A 24,048-nucleotide genomic window follows, 5' to 3' on the forward strand; every position below is an offset into this window, starting at 1 on the left:
TCAGGAAAAAATAATCATCTTTATTATTTAACTTAACCCCCTGCCCTCTGCAAACCCCCCCCCCCCCCCCCCGTCCCCGAAGGCATGAAGATAATTGGAACCGGACGGTTAGTAAAAATGCTGAGATCTAATTCGCTTTGCTTTGGTGCTTGGAAAACATTAATTTTTTTTTTATATATATACACAAAGGTGGGTTTGTTTTTAATATAATTTTTTTTCCTTATATGACAAAAAAGCAACAAGAAGAAGAAGAAATTGACTCTGTTAATATAACTGTTCCATTAAAAATCTCTTTTTCTCGCTTTCCCCCTTGGTCTCTCTCGCCCCGCTCTAATGGGTGGGTCTGTGCATGGCTCTACCACTGGGTCTTGACTGGCTCCTGGGGCTCCTCTTGTATAGCCTGCGTTGGTAGTTGGAGGCTGCGGAAGAGGGAGCAGAAGAAAAGACACCTTGTTAGCAGGAGCCAGGACAGAGATGCTGCTTGTCCCGCACTGGCTGCCCCAGCCCCTGGCTCCCTGGAGAAACACGGGCAGGCGCAGGCAGCGCTGCTGGGCAGGCGGCTGTGTGTGCCCTGGCACCAGCCTGCTTGCCCCTGCACAGCCAGCCCTCCTCTCGCCCCTGTGGCTGGGGTTTGCTTCACCCAGGGGTGAAGGTGGCCGGTGCTTTCCAAAAGCCTGGCCAGGAGCATCCTCCCTGCGGATGCCTGTCCGATCCCTTCCCCATGCCCTGCTGGGAGGGCAGCTCTGCCAACAGGGTGAGCATGGGGACCACTTCCCCATCTCTCCCACTGTCCTACCAGTCAATCCCCAATCCGCTGGGACAGGGAGGGAAATAGCCATCAGGGGTGGGATGTGCTCGGGGCTCAGGAGGGGAAACAGACCCGTCTGGCTGGCAGGGACAAGGTTTCTGCCTGATCTTTGCTGCTAGTCTCCCTCAAGGCTGGCACCACTCCAGAGCGTGATGATTGCAGGAGGATTTTCATGGAAACAGCAAAAGCTGGTTGGGAACAGCCTAGGTCTCCTGATTGCTGGCAGACCATGGTGGGAGCAGCCTGCAGCTCTCTGAGTCTGCAGCAGAGCCAAGGGAATCAGCGGTCTGCACCACACAGCCGCCTTGGACACCTCCTCCATCCCTCCTCCTTCCGTCTCCTCCCTGGGGCAGAGGTTTGTCCCTTAAGCTCATATCAACTTTTCCTGGCTGTGGGACCGTTGCTTTAGCTGGAATTGCCCAGCTGGACCAGGACCTGGCAAGGAGGCCACTGGTCAGATGTGATTTAGCTGAGACCGACGAAATTATTGGGAAGCTGCAGGCGAGCAGGGATGGGATGTGGGTGTAGGCAGCCGTGGGAGTGGTCTGGGACACCAGTGGGAGAGGGATGGCTGCTGTCAGCTGGAGGCCTGACAGGAGAAGGGTCGGGATCCCTGTCCCTTGGCTTAGCTTTGCCACAGGGCTCCCGTCTGCTCCCAGGGCAGGGGGATGCCAGGGAAGGGCTGAGGGGGACCACAGCTCCCTGCCTCTATTCTCTCTGCTGATGCAGGTGGTGCCAAAACTCACCCTTTTCAGAAACTGTTTCTCTTCCTCTCCTTCCTTTAAGCAGCCTGGGCCCTTGGTAAGCTCCTTGTTGCCTGGGCTGTCCCTCTGGCCAGCCCCCGTAGTGCACACCTGCCCAGAGATGCCAGCTCCCACTGCCCCATCACAGGGGATCTTTCAACAAGCAAAGGGGACTATGATGTCCCTTTCTGCCTGGCTCAGAGCTGAAGTGCACCCCAAGACAATGTCCCTCTCATTCCCAGCTCCTCCTTCCAGCTGCAGGGATGCATCAGCCCTAACCCAAAGGGAAAGCGACTGAGACGTACGGTTTGTGCAGGATATCCGTGGCTCCTCCCACTGCCCGTTGGGCTGGCACCGAATCGTGGGCACGTGGCGCTGGATGTAGCCTTGTTTGCACTGGTACCGCACCATGGAGTTTATTTCGTAGCGATCTTTCTTCCGACCGAAGGTCCTGGCGTTCTCCACCACGGGGGGGTCCCCACAGGCCACTGCAGGAGATGGGCAGAGACACGGAGAGCTCGAGGGGTCCTGCCTGGCTGAGCGAGCAGCTTGCACCCGGGCAGCTCCTGCCTGCCTAGCACAGGCTGGGCATGCACAGCCTTGACACTCCCACGCGAAAAAATTTAAATCCCTCTGAGATTGCCTCTGTCCACAAACAAGTAGGGGCAGGGGTATATGGAAATCCTGTGGCCTTGAAATTAAGCAGTGGTCTGCCTCTGGGTTCCATTCCTGCCTCTTGGAGAAAGCAGCAAGGGCCAGGCATTAAAGCAGCCACTTGCCTCTGTGGGAGGGCATGGAGCTGGTGTGCAGGAGTGATGCTGCAGCCAGGGTACGGCTCTGCCTGGGGGTGCGAAACCCCATCCTTGGTGGCTCATCTTACTTGTTTTCAAGCTGTTGGGAAACTTTCTTCTAAAGCCTTGGCCAACTTCTATTGCTATTGCCTTCAGCCTCTTTGACCACCTTTTGCAGTGACAAAACCCACATTCATGTGCACTGGGGGGTCCCACTCCAGCCCCGCAGCCATTGCCTGAGCCCCCCATCCTTGCTGGCGCAGCACAGCATACTGACCTGTTCCTTTCTTGCAAGTGAAAGGGAGGTGATAGTTGCAGGGAACGTCATTCCATTCGCCTTGCTCATGCCAGATCATCACAACGCAGTCCTCACCCGCCGCGAAGAAGTTATCGGGTTGGTTGGGCCGCCAGTTCTCAAATTGCTGCAGAGAGAGGAAAGCCCTTCGCCTAAGGTTGAGCTCTTCCCTCTCCTGCTCCCTCCTTCATCCTTGCTGCTGCCTTCCCCATGCCTCTCACCAGCAAAGACCATGGGTTGCCAGCACTGCTACTGCAGCCGTTATTTCTATTGTGATGGTGCCCAGGAGCTTAGCTGAGCAGCTTTACTAGAGGCTTGGAAAAACCATGAGCCATACAAAGTTTAGGGCTGCCTCCACTCAATGCTCAACCAAAGCGCTCAGCACGTAACTCACAGGGCTCTTCCCACCCAAGGGGAACCTCTTCCCCCACCGAAAGCCAGTGCCTGCCCGCACCGCGGGCCGTGGGCTCACCAGGGGGTGTCCGTCGGACCAGCGGAAGTCGTTCTCGACAGTTCTGTCACTGAGGCCGATCCACTGGTAGTCCTGTGCATGGCCTGGAAGAGCCAGAGGGGGAGAGGAGAGTGGATCATGGTTCCCCTACACCTTATGTTTCTTTACCATCTCAGCTGTCCCTGTCACCTCTGAGTCATTCAGTTCCTTCCCAGTCACTAGCCCCTGATGTCCCTTTTGCCCTGCATCACGCTTGTCCATCTCCCTCCCCACTCAGCATGCCATGAGCGTGAATCCACCCACGCTGACATGGGTCACCGTACTTGTTGCATCAAGTGAACACGTTGTGAACAAGCCACATCAGCAATGTGGTCAGAGCAAAGATCTCGCCTAGCCAAGAAAGGGCCCTCTTCTGTCTCATGGCTCAAGGTTCTTCCTTTCCCACGCAAGGGTGAGGCCTCATCAGGAAATATGTACACACCAGTGGGGGAAACTGTGGTTTTTATGTCATTCTGGATAAATCTGCCCATAGACTTGGAGTCTAATGGAAGGACCCTGCCCAGCCTCAGGCTGCCCTCAGCACTCACTGTTCACAAATTCTTGCTCCTCTGGGGTGATGATACTGCTCAGGTGGGCTTGATGTTGTCGGCATCTGGTCTCTGCATCCATCCAAGTCTCCCTCTCTTCAAAGTGCCTGTAGCAGTGGCCCTGGAACTTGGTCCAGCCTTCCTCACAGTTTTCCAGGTCTGAAACACACAAAGGAGGGATGAAAAGGAGTTGGTGCATGGGTCTGGAAGTCTTCCAACTCACCTCTTAGAAGCTCATGCTCTTATGGCATGGGACAACACATGGTCACTTCCACTAAAAAGCAAACCCTTATGGGAAATCCCAGGGGAAATTATCAGAAGGCATCCAAGACACACACACACACACAGAGGGGAACCTGTGTTGAAGACCCCGTGTTTGCAGTAACATGGCCAGTGCTACGAGAAAACTTCAGTGGTGCAAACTTATTCCTGAGCAATTCAATCCCTGTGTCATGGACTCTGTTCTTGAGGAACAGACCAAGCAGGAACACCTGTCTTCCCAGTTGTGCTGGCCTGCAGAATTTTCTTGCTTTGGAAAGAAACTCCAAAATCTGAATCCAGTTGTCCACGGTCAACACACATGTGTTGAAAATGAAAGAGGGGAGGAAAGCCCAGGTTTGGATGGTTGGATCACGTGGTGCTGGGGCTCTGGAGGAGAAGCAAGCCTACCAAGATGGGAGAAAAGAGATGGAGGCAGGAACTTAGCATGGTGGAGAGAGAAAATGAAATCTCAAGGAAAAGCTTGGAAGCAGCTAGGGAAGTACAGAAATTCCTCAACTTTTCAGAACATATTTTACCATCTGAGAGACACTGAAAAGCAGAATCCATCAATTAAAAAAAGCAAAACCACAGGTGGGGAGAGCAGAGGCCAATGGAGAAACCACCAGAAAACACCATCAGCAGCTTCCATGCAATGCAACACCACACATCTGCTCCATGTGACTGAAGGAAACAGAAAATGAAATGTGTTTAGTCTCAGCCTTTTAGATACCTGTCTACCATCCTTTCTCAGGCACTTGCTGATCTTGGAGTGATAGGCTTTCATGAGTCCTCATGCCTCTCTCCCTTTCCAGTAAGGTTTTCTGTACTTAATTTCTTTCTTCTTTGTTAAACTCGGTAGGTCAAAGCACTTGTCACCTTCAGTCACAGTAATTCCTCCTAATCTACCCTTCTGGTGTTCTTTGAACTGAAGATTGCAGATCCTTCATAGATGTTGGAAGGGTTGATAGTTTGCTGAGGCACTAAAAACATTTTCTTGCCTTCTTCAACAGGTCACATGGATTATCTGGAAGCAGCTGAAGCTGTAAGGATTCTTGGCCTTTGCAGGCAGATTGCTTGCACAAGGTGAGCAGAGAACATGCTCCGTCTTTTGAGATTTAAGTCTCTTTTCCAGCAGCTTGAATGCCACCTCTTGTCATCACAGCTTTGGGGATGGGACAGCACATGGCACAGATCCTCAGCAGGACATTTCCTAGGAGAAAGGCTACGCTTTCCTACATAGCTGTTACTTATGGGGAAATGAGACAGCAACCATCTTGGAAAATAATGGCAAAAATCTTGTTCCCTGGCAGGGACACTGTCATGGTGACAAAGATTGGCTGTGTGCACAGACAGCAGAGCCCACCTACGGTGTCCTGCTGTTCTTGGAGACTGACAGAAAGGATGGTCTGCCTCACGGGAATAATGAACGCTTATACTCCCCACTGAATTCGGGGCACTGGCTTCCTCTTACATCTCCCGGGCTATAGCCCCCAGGCACCATGAGCCCATAAATCAGAGGAAACTAGGTCTGGCTTGGGCCAAACAAGATTGTAAGCAGCTGCAGGGTAGAACCTCTTGTTGAATTACAGGGATCTTCAACAACAGGTAGCAACGATGGGTAAATACGGGCCTGATTAGGTTGCATTAGGAAACTGATGTTAAGGCAGCACAATTCCTGCCCAGATGGTCCAATGATCGTGAACTGCCTTCTTATGGTCTGCTCCCAATGTTTGTATGGGAAGCAGAAAAAGAGATGAAGAGGAAGAGGAGGAGAAAAATCCAATATATACTATCATTACTTGTGCCAAGGTGAAGAAGACACTACAACCTTATTTCTCTTTTGTTTGAGCAAGGCAGGAGAGCTTCCCCTCAGCTAAGCTGATAAAAGTTTGGACTTTCACCAGCTTTAAGAAAAAAAAAAAAGCTCAACTCTTTTTATTTCCTTGTAGAAACAAAAAGAAGTATTAGTGCAGATCAGAGTACCTAATTTTGATGGAAAAATAGGTCACTTCACATTCTCTCAAAGATGTGTATTCCCTGCTGATTTTGCCACAGGAAGCTACGTTGAAGATGACAAAAATGTCATGCTGTGTCAAATTGGTGGAGATTCCTGGAGTGAATGAGGCTTCTCTCAGCTGCATCTTCACAGAGAGAAACACAATCATTTTTCATGGCTCAGTTGAAATATCCTTCTATGAAATTCCAGTCTAGCAGAGAAAGTTTGCCTGGGGTGAGGATGTACTCAGATGTTTCCTTACTGTTACAGATGAACAGAAAGACCCTTGACCCAGAGAGACAGTGACTTGTGTGATCAACATTGTTATGATGTGTATGGAACTTCACTAGAGAAACTTAAAAAAGAGTAAGTTGAAGAAGACACCAGAAGCTCCTGCTTAGGTGTCTTAAAAGACATGGTGTCATGACGAACAAACTAATTAAAATATATAAGGAAAAGTCTCAAAGCTTTTCCCTAGTGTACTTCACGCTGCTGTTAGAGGTTAGCTTACTGAGATGAGGGCAGGACTAATGGGACCACTTGGGATCAGCTTTTTTTGGGGGTAGGGTGGCAACAAGGTCGTGCAGCAGTTAGTAAGATTAGCTGAAGCCAGGTAGGCCGTACCGATCTCACACAGGTCCCCTCCGTAGCTGGGAAGGCATAAGCATTTGAAAGAGTCGATGCCATCAACGCAGGTAGCTCCATTCAGACAGGGGCTTGAGTGGCACTCATCAGTGTCTGCAAGAAATCAAGGGCTTCCATTAGGGCTCTGGGCAGACAACTCAACTACCAGGAGAACTTGTTTCCTTGCTTGTTTAGGATGGAATATCAGTTGTTTTGGGGAAACTTGGGAGTTTCTAGGGTCTTATTTTAGAACGTACTGCCACTGCTGCTGCTGGAAGAATGAAGGCATGAGACCCAACCCACCCTACAAGGAAGACATTGGCTTTCTGTCACTTGATGGTTGAACACCACTCTGAAGATAGCAGTACCAGCTCAGCAAGATGTATCCAATACACAGCACTCAGTGTCTTTGACAGCTGTGGTAACTCTTCCTTGTCCGCTGTCTCTGCCTGATGCATCAAGTGTGTTAACTTGTGTCTGTGTCTTCACCAGTTATGGGTCTATGAGGAAGAAAATGTGGAATGTTCATAAGTGATGGAAACATCCTGAAACAGATCTCTATCTCCTAACTGGTCTTCCTTGCTGCCAGTGATCGCTACTAGTTTTTTCCTAACCATAATTTAGATGACGTTCTGGGGCAAGACATCTCTTCTCAGTGAAGTTGAAGAAAGTGCAGAGAAGAAAAGAACTGGGTTCAAAGGTGTTCAGAGGCCCTAAATTTTTTCTCTTTGAGGATCTTAGGCCTAACTATAGGTGCCTCTTCCTTGCTGAAGAATACTGGAATGCAGTGCTATTTTCTCCAGACCTGTCCCCACTATGCACCTTTTTGCTTGTGATGGGGGTGGAAGAAGATGATAAGTCTTTTCCAGCTGTAGACTCCATCTTGGTGGAGGAAACTACTTCTAGTTTGCCATCTAGATAGAACAGCCCTTAAAATCCTTTTAGCTTTTCTGGAGGCAAAAAGAGAAGTTGGTATGGAAAGAGTTTGACTCCCCAACACTCCAATGTTTCTCAACTTGCTAATTAGCACAAGCCTGGGTAGTAGATGCCACCATTTGGTAGCACTTCCACCCCCTGTCATCTTGGGGCAGAAGGAAAGAAGGAAGAATAGATGCTCTGAAGAAGGCCACAGGTAGCCAGTTTGTATCTATATACTGCAAAATCTAGCTTGTGCTCTTCTCCCAGTGTCGCTCTAGACTGAGCCTCAATCCTATTTATTGATCTTTGGAATCAGAGGAAGAGTCATTCAAATCGGAGAGATTTCAGAGATGTTCAGAAACAAGGAGGAGGACTGAGGACAAAAGGGGGAGCACATCCACGCAAGTTAGGTTAAATGGTGACAGGTTAGATCCTCATGCAAGACGTTTCTCTCTTTCACGGTCAGAAGAAATGTAAGGCTTTAGAGGTGCTGACTAACTCTCCGTGCTCTTCTTGTGGATGAGAGGGGTTAGTGAGGAAACTTTCAAAGATGATAGACATGCTGGCTATGGAAATACCAGAGCAGAGCAGTGACTCCGCAAGGTCTCTGTTCATCTTCTGGTTGGGGTATATTCAGTCAGATATTGTCTCCTTGAAGATCAGTGGCCCAGCTGCTCAGTGTCCCTAGACACGTGTGAGCAGATGCATGTTATACCCTATGTCACTGCATGGTCACTCAGTGGCTAATGTCTGATATGTTAACTAAAAGTTGACAAGTTCCATAACGTGCCTAAGTGATGGAAAAAATTCCTTCTGACCTTGGATGGTAAATCCGTTTGTGCTTTGGAACAAGAAGATTGTCATTTTTATTTCAGGCTGTATCACTGCAAGCAATGCAATTATTCCTCAGATGGCCGATGAACTTCTTACTCCAGTTTCGCAGTTTTCCTCTGAGAGAAGGTATTTTTTTCTCTGGATTGCCCTTCTAAGTACTCATGAATGCTTTCTGGATTTCTTTGTTCACTGCAACAGGAAGAGAATTCCTGTTTCCATGACACTAATAAATACTTTGAGACTTTCCAGAACAAAATGGGGGTCACAGGCCTAAGTAGAAGAGAGGAGCTGAACTTGGCTGAGTATGGCTTATTAGTCACACTTGGAGTTCCTAGAAGATAGAGAGCATAAAGGAAAGTGAGGTATCCTGAGGGATGATTACAACTCTAGAGGCCCCTTGGGCTTCCCAACAGCAGTGGCAGCAGAAGTTTGTGTTGACTCCAGTGGGCTCCAGCTGAACAAGTAAGGAAAGGCTCTCATTTGTCCGTTAGGCTCCACGAAGTGGACAGCAGGCTGCAGGAGTGAGAACGAAGCGCGTACAAAAGCTAAAGCGGAACATTTAGCAGGGAATCATGAGTCTTCAGCTGTCTTTGGCCATGTGGGCTAGAAACTGGCACATCCGAGATCTCTTCTGAGATGCAGGAGACCTGCTGTGAGTTGCCATCCCTGGTCTTAGAGAAGGGAGCAGGCACACAAGTGCAAAGTCATTGCCACAAATTTCCAGCTGGAAAATAACACTGGAACAGAATTTCCTTTTACAGATATTGTACATAATATGATTGCACATATTATATATGCTGTAAAAACAAATCTCTGCATATAATATATGTTATATATATCTCTGTACTTATACACATATATTTTTACATATCACACATAGAAAAAGGGTGTGTACTTGTAGGTAGTGATGGAAAAACAGACAACAAATACAAGTGAGACACAGGCAAGTTTTCTTCCCAGAAGCATGCTGCAAATGGCTGAAGAGAAGATGTTTTAAACGCACGATGATCATAAATACCAGACTCTTCCTTCAACTCATTGGGCTGTTGGAGCAGTGACCCTGTCTCTATCTAGATGCAGAATCACCTCACCAAGCTGATACCAAGAAACTGAAACACATCTGGTGGGCTGGAGGAAGTGTCGCTGGTCCTCCCAGAAAATCTGCGTCTTGGAGGTCTTTTAGAAAAGTAAGTTCTAAATCGCAAAATTGGCAGTGATGTTGTCTTTGTATACCATGGCAAGTCAGTTTGTGGGTGTTTCTAGCATATCACATCTAAGTGATATTTATGGGAGGTGAGAACTCTAGTTAAAAAAAAAATAATCCCATCTATCATGCAACAAAGCTATTTTCTTCATAACCTTTTATATACCATAAACGTGTCCACTTCCATATTGTTTAGAGCTAGATGAGGCTAGTAAATCACTGTACACATCTTCAGCCAGCTGAAAAGCCCACTGCACGCTAGGTGTGCCAGCTCTGCGCAGCATGGAGCAAGCTCCCGATTCCACAGCACCGGCTGCTGGGTAGCTTGACACTCAAGGATCTTATGCAGACACGAGCTATTTATTTGCTTGGGTGAGCAGTCATTCAAAAAGTCTGCTTTGAGATGCAGCTCAAATGCTTATCAACCGACAAGACAAGACTACTTCTATTATTACCCAGCCCTAACAAAGGACAAGTGATGTGGCATGGAATGCAGAACAGAGGCAGCCTTGCTTTCCAGAGCTTCAGCTCTGAAACAAAGACAGGGGAGAAGATGCCTTGCAGTGCCAAGCATAGGAAGCCCATTTAGAACATATTATTAACTCACTTTTTGAGGATAATGCAAAATTAGCAGCACTTTAGAAGACGATTCGTACTGCAGTTAATATTGCCCAGAAGTGCAAAAGATTATTCAAATCTGTTTTCTCAACAGTTTCTATTTTTTGCTACTAACAGGACCCAAGGTCTAACTTCTAGATTAAAACAACCCAACAAAACAATTAAAACAAAATATCCGATGTTAACAGGGTCTTGCATCTGGAAGATGTAAACTGTTGGCTGGAGAAAGCAAGGGCAGTTACACAGCTACAATGCAAACTTTGAATTTGTTTCACCATTTTCTTACTAAGATTCCTTTTACATTGCAGCTACATACTATATTTAGTCAGAACTATTTTCTTCTGGTGCAACTAAACACAATGTAAGTATTCTCCCAGTGCCTTTGAAAACAATTTTCTGTACTAGATCATGGAAATTGGAAAGAGAAATCCTTTAGAAATGAAAGAGAAATAGATTGGTGCTGGTTTTGCTCAGAAGGTAAATGGCATGCAAAAGTGAACATGCAGCGTCAGTGGTGAGAAGGAAATGCTTTTAAAATCCTTCTTCCCAAGTTAAGAAGACAATACTAGAATCAGTGCTAACACTTTTAAAACAGTACAGTCCGGGCATTTCTCTCAATGGCAGCCTGTATGGAAGACGAGCAAAAATACCCATTAAAAAAGGTCAGCTTTGTGCTTAAAACATCTACTAAGAAAAAGCAGCTTGTGAACAGAGAGGATGCTATTACCCCAAACCTGAACAAACTGTATAGTTTTCCTGAAGCTGCAATTGGTTTAGAAATATACACTCGGGTTTAAACTCCTATTTTTGTTTCATAGAGAGGAAAAGGTAAGACAGAAGGACAAGGCATTTTCGGGACAGCCAACAGTCCCTTTTGAGCCCTTCACCCTTTCTTTATAAGCTTCTTGTAAGTGCAATTATCTAAACAGGGAATCAGACCAGCTAGGTAATTACCTTCTAGAGACTGAGGGAAAAATAAAGTCATCCAGGTACAAATAAAATTTGCTTTTCAGAGGCTCCTGGGAGGTGGGGAAACAGTTCTCACACATTTTAAGTGAAATGCTGGCATCAAACTTCAGATAGCCAGCTAGTGACTTAATTAATTAATTAGCAATTAAGTCACTGAAATGATTAAGTACAACAGTTAAACCAAAGTCTCCATGCTGCAGAAGGGGCAGATATTGCTACAGCCTTAAAAAGTTACATTCATTCAGGGAACAGCAAGTTTCCAGGAGAACCTGTTGATTTGTCCAACACTCTCATGGAAGGAGAACTCAGGACATCTCTGCCTCCAAAATACTATGTGTGGAAGTCAACTGACTTATATATAATGCTAGTTATGGACATTAGGTTGCCTCTTCAGAGAAAGGCTTTAATTAAGCTAATAAACTTCTGATGCAAAATAGACAGTATATCCAGGAGACATCAAAACACCCGGTCAGCCACAAGTGGTTTGTGCTTTTGCTTGCCCTCAAAGCCAGGACTGGTACCTCCAACTCCTTCCTGAGAGCATAGTCTTCATTCCACGTCAGGTCAAACATTATGAATCAGGTAAATATTTTCTAGATTTTTTCTTCTGGGTTGATCTTCTCTGGACCAACAAAACTCTATCCCTCAGACTTCCAGGGTGTGAAGAACAAGGAAAGCCCACCAAGACCTTTCCTTGTTTGCCTTCTAACCTTCATCTCTGTTGGGGCCATAGGCAGCAGACTTCATGAACTTGTTTCAGCAGAGACAAACAAAACTTAACATAAATATCTGCCTTTTCAGCACATTTCTCTTTTTTTCCCCCAACTTGAGCGAAGTTTTTAAGTCATTCACTGGTCAGAGTGCTCCAAACCACAGTCTTTCATTGAAGTGCCAGCTATTTTTTCAGCTAATAATTATTTGTCTTCAAATCTTACCAGAAGCAAAAAGACCCGCTGAGTTGGCACAACTCTGGATGAAGAAGCCAAGCCTATGGACAGTTCTTCAAGCTTGTGGAGTTCCTGTCCTCGTGGAAGAATCAAACTGCTGACTAAAGACGCGTGCATGCATAGCCTTCAGTTTGGTTAAATACTGAAAAATACTGGCACTCCAAGTGTTAACCTTCGGTCTTCTTGTGCTTCTGGCTCTGAGTTTGAGAGAGAAGTAGAGGCTAGAGCAGAGCAGAAAAATACCACTCTACTTAAATCATCCTACTAAAAAGACTGCTGGATCCAACTGGAACCCTTCGATGAAAGGACAAGAGGGCAGTGGCCACATGCCTCCGTGCTCCTCGCTCTAAGCTCCTTCTGTAAGCTGAACTAGCTTCACCTGTGCTTTCATGTTAGTCAAAATTAATTGCACTCAGCGGTCATCAACTACATCCTGCAAACTCTAAGCACAGCACAACACACAGATATCAGAACTGATCTTCTTGTAAGATCAGTTAATTTCCAGACTAGGAAGCTTCAGGTAAAAAGGCAGACGCAACATGGGAAATAGATTTTGGGTTCCAGCCTATGGTTCTTCCATGTAGACTTTCCATGGTCACAATCCCCAGAGCACTGTAAAGAGTAACGACCCAAAAAAGGAAATCTGTGATTTTTCTCCTATTTTTTTTCTTCTTCTTTTGTCATCACTTTGCTCTAATTCTTTAGAAGAATTTCTCCTTGTTGCAGGGGTGTTGCAAGTTCAAGGTCAACAAGCTTTTTTGCCATCTAGATGATCTGCCTTCAGACCCTGACCAGGACTGTATTTAACCCTATAGGGACACTGTAGTAAAGAGGCTTACCAATAAAAAGGGAAATTTTACCCTAGAATATCTTCCCTAGTGGGAGCACCAGCCATGCACATGTACTCAAGCCTGTCTCTAGTTTATAAAGATTGTATGGTTAAACTTCATGCAGTCGTCACTACCTCTCTCTGTCACCTGCTAAAAAAACCCAGCTGCTACATCGTCATCTCTGTGACTTGCAAATACACAACATGTTCCAATTTCAGAACATTTTTCAAACTTCTTCACACATGAGCTGCTGAACACATGGTTTTCTTTCAAAATTCTTTGCAAGAATGTTGGCTAACAAACGCTTCGAAGAATCTGGCAATCGCCTTGTGGGTAATTTAGAAAAAGAAAAAGCAGTGAAATAAAACCATTCTGTGGGGCCAATATTTTTTAAGTTTTTTTTTTTTGGCTGAGCCTCACTGGCTACTTTGCTTCCTTCCCCTCAGCCCTGCCTTTGGTGGTTTGTTTTGTGGCTTGGACACGGCAGTGGGCATGGTCCAAAAGCAGAGCCCATTAGGTCTGCAAGGAGGGTTTTTGGGTGTATCACTCCTGCAGCACCCTGCCAAGCCCCAGATGTCATGCCAGGCTGGACCAGTGTGGTGGCGATGAGCTCGCTGACTTCCCCTCACCCACTCCTGCTGCATCCTCTATGCAGCTGCTCAGCAGAGACACACAGGACCTCAAATGTGTTATGAGCAGGACTGAACAAAGGTTTGTGATTACCTGTTTTCTCAGAGGGAGAGAAGTGATGCAGGGGAAAACGCAGTGACTCATTCAAAACACTTTGGGGGTGGAAATGATGTTAGAAACCAGGCTGAGCTTCACAAAGCCCTGCACTTACAGACCCTTACTGAGTCCAGAGCTACCCGTGTTGAATGGTGTAAATTAACCAAAGAGAAGCAGTTCAGGAAGTAGTGGGGGAAAGGGGTGGAATTAATATTACTTTTGCTAGAAGGAACTGAACATACATTTTGTACCGTACTTAAGCAACATGTCCTACCTGAATGTATGGCCCATTGAGAACTGAGCATATGTAGGACCTTCATACAACAGCACAAGCATCGATGGTTTTCAAATGGGGCTTGTCCCCAGGAGCCTGCTCCTGGCTGCAGCAAAGTGAAACTAAGCTGTGGCTAAGGATGTTGCAGGACACCCTGTGTTACCAGACTCGGGCTCTTCCCTTGGCCAAGAAGCAGCCACCGGTGGGCCCAACAACGTCCTATCCCATTTTCTTCTAATTGTAGTATCCTAATTCCACCATGGCATGTGAGCACTGTTTTGAGGATGCTTGTCAGAAAGCTAGCAGAGTGCTTTCACCATAAATGATTACCTAGATTTAAATATTGTGTCTGTTTATACTTGGCAGCAAGGGATCCTACCAAGACAGAGCACTAGAATGCCAGAAAGGGGCAGGGTGGAAGGAAGGACATTTATCAGCAGAGCTGACAAAAGGGAGTGGTGCTTTGAGCAGTCTCACCCATTTAGCTTGTTCTAGCTGCAGAAAACAGCATAAGACACAGACCAGAGGCTGGCCACACTCTATGCAGAAGGGATAGAGCAGTTTGCCTGATACAAACACTGTACTCAGTGCAGATGATGCCGAGAGCAGAGATTTTTGTCCCCAGCTGGCTTGCTGTGCTTCTTACCCCTTGGCACTTCAAAGCTGTTAGTGGCCAGCCTCCCACTCTGGGGCAAGCGCTATGAAACACTTGGGGATGCAGGCAGCAAGTCAACACACCACAGAAAGAGAAACAAAACAAGACAGAGACTTGCAACCTGTCTTATCCAACTTCTCAGCTGCGCTCCCTGGCCAGGGTGGGAGTCTCTGTGGGTGGAGCTGTCTTTGCTCTTGTTTCCAAAAGAGAAGAAAAAAATTGTTGTTTTCTCTAGATTATAGCAACAGTTTAGAGCAATTTCAGAGGGGGCGTGAATGCCCTAGTGCCTTCCCCAGCTATATCACACCCAGGGACCTGCTCACGCTGGCTCTCAATGACCATTCACAGAATACTCTTTTTTTGAGCCCCCACCTCTGGCAGCACTGAGAGGAAAGCTTGCCTGTGCCCCAGTGATGACCTGGGTATACTGGGAGACACAAGCAGGCGATGCCTCCATCATGTTCCTGGCAGGTGCCAGCTCCATCAGGCTGCTCATCATGGCTGGGGTGCAGCCGTGCCTGCCAGGAACGGCGGTTCAGAGGAGTGATTGACGCCTGCTGCTGTGGTGCAGGGGAGGAAAGCCAGATATGCATCCCCTGGTGCTTCCCTTGAAGTCCTGGGTCGCGTAATTGCCATGGGCAGGCAGGAGAGAGGCCCTGGAGGCTTCTGGGGATGCAGTTATGGTGGCTGGATAATTGCACTACCTGCCCAAACACAGGCTATCGTTTGTTAAGACAGAAGCTATTAAACTTGGCTTGTGTCAGACACAGCGTGGCCAGCGGGGCCGGGGCAGTGACCGTCCCCCTGCGCTGGGCACTGGTGCGGCCGCCCCTCGAATCCTGGGGTCAGCGCTGGGCCCTCACTGCAGGGGGGACACTGAGGGGCTGCAGCGTGACCAGAGCCGGGCAGGGGCTGGGGAAGGGGCTGGGGCACAAGAACCATGGGGAGCGGCTGGGGGGGCTGGGGGGGGTCAGCCTGGAGAGGAGGGGGCTCAGGGGGGACCTTATCGCTCCCCACAGCTGCTGCAAGGGGCTGCAGCGAGGGGGGTCGGTCTCTTCTCCCAGGTCACAAGTGATAAGACAAGAAGAAATGGCCTCAAGTTGTGCCGGGGGAGGCTTAGATTGGGGATTAGGAAAAATTTCTTCACTGAAAGGGTGGTCAAGCACTGGGACAGGCTGCCCAGGGAGGTGGCACTTAAGGACATGGCTTAGTGGTGGGCTTGGCAGTGCTGGGTTAAAGGTTGGACTCGATGATCTTAAAGGTCTTTTCTCACCTACATGATTCTATGTTTCTATGAACACAACCTACGGAAAACCCCACATTTATGGCTTCCTACCACAATAATATTCTGCTCAGGTCTGCTTCTGTCCTAACGTTCTCTGCTGTAGAAGAAGGAAAAAAAGTGACAGCTATGCCCCCTCCCTCCCTTCCCTTCCACAACACACTCCCTTCCGTATGAGAAGAAGATACGGTACCTTCTGTAGTGGGTCCTAATGCATCTATTGCTTCTTGTGAGACTTGAGGCAGGGCAGCAGTAGCAGTGGCCAGCAGATGGGGATTGTCTAGAATGACAGCTGTCTCCGTCTCCTGTCCTGACACTGCGGGAGGGGAGGGCTCTGTTTCCAGCTGAGCCTCTTCAAGGTTCCTGGGTCCCTGTGTTGGTTCAGCATCTGGAGTACTGGTACTAATTACAATGTCTGGGACAGAGGTTTCTCCTGAAATGCCTACGATTGAGTTTGTCACAGCTCCAGATGTGGCATCAGGAACTTCCTTCTCCTGGGGAGCACCAGAAGGCTCACCACTGGCCAAAGATGTGGCAGCTGTTTCGATGTTAGCAGCAGGCAATGTGGATGCTTCTCCACTGGTTTGGTGGGCTGTGGATGTTTCTATGCTGATTTCAGGAAATGCAGATGTTTCCCCACTGGTTTCGTGGACAGTGGATGTTTCTATGCTAGTCTCAGGAAATGCAGATATCTCACCCTGGGCTTCTTGACTTGTGGACGTTTCTATTCTAATTTCAGGAAATGCAGAGGTTTCCCCACTTACTTCTTGAACTGTGGATGTTTCTATGATAATTTCGGGATAGGCAGATGTTTCACCCCTGGCTTCTTGACTTGTTGGTGTTTCTATCCTGATTTCAGGAAATGCAGATGTTTCTCCACTGATTTCGTGGACTGTAGAAGTTTCTATGCTAATTTCAGGAAATGCAGAGGTTTCACCTCGGTCTTCTTGACTTGTCGATGTTTCTATTCTAATTTCAGGAAATGCAGATGTTTCCCCACTGATTTCATGGACTGTTGAAGTTTCTATGCTGATTTTGGGAAATGCAGATGTTTCCCCACTGGTTTCGTGGACTGTGGATGTTTCTATGCTAATTTTGGGATAGCCAGATGTTTCACCCCTGGCTTCTTGATTTGTGGATGTTTCTATTCTAATTTCAGGAAATGCAGAACTTTCTCCACTAATTTCACGCACTGTGGAAGTTTCTATGCTAATTTCAGGAAATGCAGACATTTCTCCACTGGTTTCAAGGACCGTGGATGCTTCTATGCTAATTTCAGGATAGCCAGATGTTTCACCCCTGGCCTCTTGACTTGTGAATGTTTCTATTCTAATTTCAGGAAATGCAGATGTTTCCCCACTGATGTCTTGACTTGTGGATGTTTCTATTCTAATTTCAGGAAATGCAGATGTTTCCCCACTGATTTCTTGTATCGTGGATGTTTCTGTGCTACTTTCAGCAAATGCAGAGGTTTCCCCACTTAATTCTTGAACTGTGGATGTTTCTATGATAATTTCAGGGTAGCCAGATGTTTCACCCCTGGCTTCTTGACTGGTGGATGTTTCTATTCTAATTTCAGGAAATGCAGATGTTTCTCCACTAATTTCGTGGACTGTAGAAGTTTCTACGCTAAATTCAGGATAGCCAGATGTCTCCCCACTGATATCATGAATTGTGGATGTTTCTACACTAGTTTCAGGAAATGCAGATGTTTCTCCACTGATTTCCTGAATCGTGGATGTCTCTATACTAGTTTCAGGAAATGCAGATGTTTCTCCACTGATTTCCTGAATCGTGGATGTCTCTATAGTAGTTTCAGGAAATGCAGATGTTTCTCCACTGATTTCATAAGCTGTTGATGTTTCTGTACCACTTTCTGGCAATGCAGATGTTTCCCCACTTAGTTCGCCAGATGCAGAGGCCTCACCACTCGGCCCAAAACTGTAAGGAAATGTGACAGCTGTTTCCCCACCCAGTTCCTGTGATACTGTTGGTCTTGTCACAACTTCTACTAAATGAGAAGTGACTAAAGTGACTTCTGGAAGCCCTGAGGCCTCCCCACTAATATCAGTCACTGCTGAAGATTGTCCACTTAGATCTGTGGCTCCAGAAATGTCTCCGCTGATGTATGGGATCCCAGATGGCTCTCCACTGAAGTCTCCTGTCCCTGAGGGAAACCCACTGATCTCCATGGCTCCAGACCCTTCTCCAGATAGCCCTCTGTCTCCAGAAGGAAATCCACTGATTTCTATCATCCCCGATGGTCCTTCTCCCACCTCTTGTGCAACTGAGGTCTGTGTTACAACTTCCACCAAAGTGGTATCCACGAGAGAGACTGTGGGAAAGCCAGAGGTGAGTCCACTTTCCTCTCCAGACAGTAGACCACTGGTGACATCAACTCCAGAGACTTCTCCACTGCTGTCAATCATTCCACTCAGATGTCCGCTCATCTCAAGCACTCCAGAAACACTCCCACCGAAGTCTACATGCCCGGAAGACTCCCCACTGACATCTAAACTCCCAGATACTACACCTGATGCATCTTCACCTCCTGAAGGCAATCCACTGATTTCCAAAATCTCTTTTGCTTCTGCTCCTGTAACTGTGGGGGTTGAGGTCACTTCCTCCAAATGGGTGTCTACAAAGGTAATGCCTGAGGCCTCACCACTTCCATCGATACCAGAAGCAAGGCCACTTAGGTCCACCAGGCCACTGACCTCATGTGTTCCAGATGGTTCTCCACTGACATCCAGCCCTGAGGGCAACCCGCTGAGCTCAGGTACCCCAGAAGGCTCCCCGCTGAGCTCAGCCCCCCGGGAGGGCTCCCCACTGAGCTCAGCTCCTGAGGGTAAGCCTTGGGCTCGGCCACTGGTGTCCCACTCTGTAGATGGGAAACCTGACAGATCTCCTTCACTGCTGACTCCGATGGATCCTTTTCCCTCCTCTCGCCGTTCTGGTGCTGCTGTTACAACTTCCACCAATGTGGTATCCACAAGAGAGACGGTGGGAAAACCAGAGGCAAGTCCACTTTCCTCTCCAGATGACACGCCACTGACTAGCTCTGTGCCAGAGATTTCTCCGCTAAATCCAGAAGGCAGCCCACTGCTTTCCACTCCAGATGGCATCCCACTAATTTCTGGTATCCTCGAAGTAGACACCAATATGTCTTCTTCTGCAGAAGGTAAGCCACTGATATCAGCAGTGCCAGAAGGCACACCACTCAGGTCCCCTGAGGGTAGCCCACTTTCTCCAGGTAGAAAGCCACTGGTATGCAGGTCTACCGATGGTAATCCACTTTCTCCGATCCCTGAGTGTTCTCCACTAACTTCAAAAACTCCAGAAGATGGTTCTTCACTTGTATCCGGGACTCCAGATACCCACCCAGATGCTGAAGATTCACCACTGACTTGATGTTCTCCAGATTCAATCACCTCCCCTGACACTTCGCTGACAGAAGCATCGGTACTTGTTTCCTCTGGTATTACGGTAGCTGGAGGAAAAGCAGATGGACTCACTGGAAAAGAAAGAGTGAACAAAGGGAGATAGGAAAATTATTTACCAAATTGTTTTAAAGAAGCTAGTAACAATTTCCTGATTGACTTTACCCTAAACTGGTACCTTTGAGATAAAGGTACTATGTGCTTGCAGAAACAATTTGGTCTCTTCAAATTGTTAATGAACATTATATGTTAATCAACTATAAATTAAATACCTCTGGGAAACTGGCAGAATATATAATCTTCTGATGTGGGACGATGGCAACAGTGACACCAATGCCCAGGTGCCAAAACCAAGCCACTGCTTCCTCAGAGAGAACATGTGGAAGAGAAAAAGTTTGATGCTGCTCTGACCATGCTGCAGCTCTGTCCTCCCTCGAAGGCATGGCCTGAGATCTGTTTGTAGCCAGCCTTCCCCATCCTGGATACACAACAACATATTTTGCAAGGTGTTCTGGCAGTGCTGTGTGTGCTGGCCTGCTGGTCATTTAGTTCAGTCCTAGACCAAAGTCCTGTAACGTACAAGTGTAACTCCTCCTGCGTGCACAGACTCCGATTTTGCTGATAATGGTGATAATCATCTAGATTTAGAGAAAGTCCCCTTCACAAGGGCACAGCCCACTTATTTTGGTAGTTTCCCCACCCTACGATGCCAGCTAAGCATGACCCAGGAGACAGGGAAGCTCTGACCCACCTGAGAGCAGCAACACATCGGTTGGAAAGACCTCTGTCCCCCAGGCTGTCTGATTCTCAGGTTGAGTGGCAAACTCTGTCTCCGCGGTCACCTCCTCCCCGGAGGGTACCCCCTCCACTCCAGGGATTAACTGGGTTGCCAGCACATCTTCTTCAAAGAATGAGGTAACCCCCTCCTCTTCCACAGGTGGCAGAGCTGGAACAGAAAGGTGTTGGAGGGAGTTTCCAAAAATTTACAGTCCAAGATGCTGGTGAAGTGCTTTGCCCAAACCGACACCCTGATGCCCGTCCTCCCTCGTAAAACCCCTTTCCCCGAGGATACAGGTCTACATGCCCTGCAAGGAGCGGGAGGGTACCTCTGAAGCAGAAGGCATGGTGCCGGGACAGTGGGTCGGGGAAGCCTGTCTGGTTGTGGTGCTGATAGACGGTTCTCACGCCAGGCGCATCCCCCCCGCAGGCGGGACGGGGGCTCACGATGGGATAGCGGAGGCTGCCGTCGGCTAACCAGCCAGCGTAGCATCTGTCCAGGCCCTGCTTCCAGGCGGCGTGGAGTTGGCCAACAGAGGCCAGTGTGGCGTTTTGGGTCTCACAGTACTGCTGAGCTTCTGGGAAGGTGAACTGCTCTGGCTGGGTTGCGAAGAACACCTCGCCTGAGGGACGGGAGAGAAAACAGGCATGAGTCCCTGCATCCCACCTTTGCACGTGGAGGTGTGAAGCACAGTTTTGCTCCACAACCATGCCCAGAGGAAGGGGGAGAACATACCCTTGAGCCTGTTGATGTAGCAGTACACATCGTAGGTCTCCGAGGCTGGCCGCATGCCGTACGACCGCACACCTGGAGAGCCCTGTTTGTCTCCTATGCAGTTACTTCGGGGAGTCACAATGGGATACCTACCAAAAGAAGAGAGGAGGTAACCCAAGGTCAGCCTTATGTACCCCGGACTGGAGAACCTCAGTGTACTTGGGAGTAGGACATGAACACTTCACCATCAGAGGTGCTCGGAGTCCCCAGCATGACTTGGAAACAAGTCCACTTACAGCTCGGGGCAACGAACACCAACTTTCCTCTACTTTTCCAACATGGCAGGGGAGCTCACTGCTGCAGGGTGTATACACAGGTTAGGAAACAGGTAGGACAGGTTAAAAAGAACAGGTCTATCGGCCACTTGGTATTGTGGCCTGGAGACAACCTTAGATCAGCAAAGCTTTAGATGCTGATGAGCAGAGCAGCAGGACAGCCCAGAGTACAGCCTCAGTTTGGTGGCTGAATAGTCATTTTGAGAGGTGTCTTCCCCAAGTCAATGTAGTTTTACCTGACTGTCTGGTCCCGCAGCCAGCCGGCATCGCACTGGTCAAAGCCAGCCTCGTAGGCAGCCTGGAGCTGTTCCGGAGTGGCTATAACTGCGCTGTTCTCCAGGCAAGCCTGCTGGGCTTGGACAAAGGAGAAGGCGTATCTACTGGTGGCGGCACGGTAGTGAAACACCACACCTGGGAGAAGAGAAGCCATGGTGAAACAGCAGATATGGGACCCCTCATCCACCGAGATGCATGACCAGAAAGGGTCTTCCCAATAATTGTGCAAGGACCAGTGCCTGTCAGGCCCACTTTGATGGAGATGCCTCATTCATTGAGCTCTGCTGCCATCAAGGGTGATGTTCTGGGGATCTCTTCAGCCCTCCTCTAGGATCTTCCTACCTTGACTTTCCCCTTCCCCAGAGGCAGATGCACATGGGAGTGCAGAGTAGGACCACTGCAATCCCAAGTGTCAGCCAGCTGAGCTCTTTTCAGCACATGATGGGGTGGCCCACAGCCTCCTCCTCACCCCTCCTGTCCTACCATAGTCAAGGTACTCCGCCTGCCTGTGACCCCAAACAGACCTGCACACCTCCAGGGGCCTGGATGCCCTCTGCGACAGCAGAAGCTCAAGCTGTTTTCAGCTGAAAGGTTACCTCTAGGAGAAACTGATCTTCAGGCTTCTCAGAGTTCTGGTGACTTACCCGTGGGGGAGATGGGCTGCTCAGGGAGGAGACCAACACCGGGGGCTGCCGTTGCTTGCACAAGCTGATCTTCCACTGTGAATGCTGAAGCAGACTCTAGTCCTGGTGTGGCAGTCACCCCCACGACCTCTTCCACTGAGCTCACCTCTGCTGTTTCGGTGGTGATGGCAGTGTCTAAGGCTATGGTGGTGACCTCTTCAGGTACAGCCCACACTGCTGTGACATCCCCCCTGGTCATGTTCTCCTCCTCTGGGGCAGTTGTCTCTACTGTGACACCGGTGGCAAAGAGATCGGGCAGGACAGTGAAGCCCTCATACAGCTCTGTGGCAGTGGAGGTGATCTCAATGGGCTCCAGGGTGGCGATGCTGCCGCGGGCCTCCTCCTCCGTGGCATTGCGTGGCAGAGGTAGCTCCACTTCTGTCTGGGTGACGGTCTGGACAGTGAAAGCGCTGCCCAGCTCGCTTCCCGTCTCGTCGATGAACTGCCCTGGGACCAAAGTCTCAACATCCTCCCCTGCATCAGGAGACAAAGCAGCAATCAGAGAGGACGTGGTCAGTCTAGCAAGGTGTGCTGTGCTGGTGCTGTCTCTGAGAAGATGCTGGGTGTTTGCTTGCTCAAAGAGGAGCAGGAACATCATGACAGTCTGGTAAAAGAAATGGCTTTCCTTCCTCCGTGATGGCTTTCTATCACCTCAGGATGGAGGGCACGTTAATGAGTTAGAGGCAACGAGCCACCGCATGCTTCACAGCTGATAAATCAGAGGACTCTCCCTGCTCTCCCAGCTCTCCTTCCCGGGAACACCTTGCCCATATCCAAGTCTGCACTGACCTCTAGTGCCTGCTACAAGGAATTTAAGGTGGCCGGAGGGAAGGAGGGGAGCGTGGGTAACCTCCACAGCAGGTCTGAGCCATGGGAGAAAGACAACTGGATCCCCACACTCAGTACATGAAGTCTTACCAGGATCACCATCTCCTTCTGCTCTGCCCAGGTGATGACTTAAGAGTTCATCACATCTAAGCATGCTAAGCTCGTCTCCGGGACAGCCAAAGCCACTTGCTGTACCAGATACATTCAAATAACTCCCACCTTTCCCCTCCCAGATCACTTTTCTGCTCAAGCCACATCCCTTGGCTGTAGCAGAACATGCTCAACATGCCACTGAGCAGGTCAGCCTACAGCAAGGATGGTAGTTAAAAGAGCAGCATGAACCAGAACTGGCCAGGTGAGGGAGGGATGGGATGTCTTGAGTACGCAGCAAGGCAGGTCTTGGCTGGGGAGGAAGAGATAATGAGACACTATCAGGCTTTTTTCCCTAATACCACTTTCCCTGCTCTATTTATTTCCAATCCCATTTTCCTGCTAGCTCATTTTAGCCAGTAACTCTCAGCTCCCAAGGGATTCAGAAAATTAGATAGAGATGCTCAGACAGGGGCTGGCTGTGCTCAGCAGTTTCAGATGCATACCCTGAGATAACCAGAAGTCTGTGGCTTGGTGGACCAATCTTTAGTTTGGCCACGTAGCTGGATACCTCCAAGGTGTCTGGGAGGTTTTACAGAGGCTCCTGACACACTGATCATGCATGCATCTGGGCATGATAGGTCTGTATCAAAGGGGTTTCGAAACATACTTTAAAATACTATTTTTTTAAAAAGATGGCAATCCTATTTGAATGTTAGCCTCTGGTTGCCCTGAATAGACCATATACCACTGTGCTTTGCCCTCTTCTTGCTGCAGAGAAAAATGTGCAGTTAGAAGAAAAGGGGAGTAGCTGGACTGCTTTCAACTTCCTAGGTGTGATTTTGCTCCATTTCTGTCTGTCAGAGACTGTTGCGGCCTCTGATTTATCCCAGCATGGAAACTCAGGCATGTGTCTGTACCACAGCACATTATATCACTATACACATTTTCAGGGTCAGGCCTGTTCTCTTTTTCCTTCTTTTCCATCTCTAGCATTCAAAGTCTTGTACATGAAGCACCTGAGCTCTGCTCCATGTCTCCAGGAGAGCTGCCAAAGCTGGAAAGTGTGGGAGGACTGGAGAGAAGAGGGC

General features: G+C 48.4%; 1 protein-coding gene across 1 annotated transcript in view; it reads right to left on the bottom strand.

The window, feature by feature from the left end:
- Positions 1-83: 83 nt before the first annotated feature.
- The window catches only part of ACAN (aggrecan), a 50,678-nt gene continuing 26,713 nt past the window's right edge, over positions 84-24,048 (bottom strand). Inside the window, exons 7-18 of the mRNA XM_056347473.1 lie at positions 22,001-22,513; positions 21,317-21,491; positions 20,767-20,894; positions 20,360-20,653; positions 20,005-20,199; positions 16,007-19,327; positions 6,557-6,670; positions 3,676-3,834; positions 3,110-3,192; positions 2,620-2,764; positions 1,857-2,039; positions 84-419 (exon numbers count right to left, since the gene is read on the bottom strand). Of these exons, the coding sequence (XP_056203448.1) occupies positions 331-419; positions 1,857-2,039; positions 2,620-2,764; positions 3,110-3,192; positions 3,676-3,834; positions 6,557-6,670; positions 16,007-19,327; positions 20,005-20,199; positions 20,360-20,653; positions 20,767-20,894; positions 21,317-21,491; positions 22,001-22,513 (5,399 nt within the window). The 3' untranslated portion in view covers positions 84-330. The remainder of the gene's footprint in view (positions 420-1,856; positions 2,040-2,619; positions 2,765-3,109; positions 3,193-3,675; positions 3,835-6,556; positions 6,671-16,006; positions 19,328-20,004; positions 20,200-20,359; positions 20,654-20,766; positions 20,895-21,316; positions 21,492-22,000; positions 22,514-24,048) is intronic.

Source organism: Falco biarmicus, chromosome 7 (assembly GCF_023638135.1).
Source record: "Falco biarmicus isolate bFalBia1 chromosome 7, bFalBia1.pri, whole genome shotgun sequence".
NCBI lineage: Eukaryota > Metazoa > Chordata > Aves > Falconiformes > Falconidae > Falco > Falco biarmicus.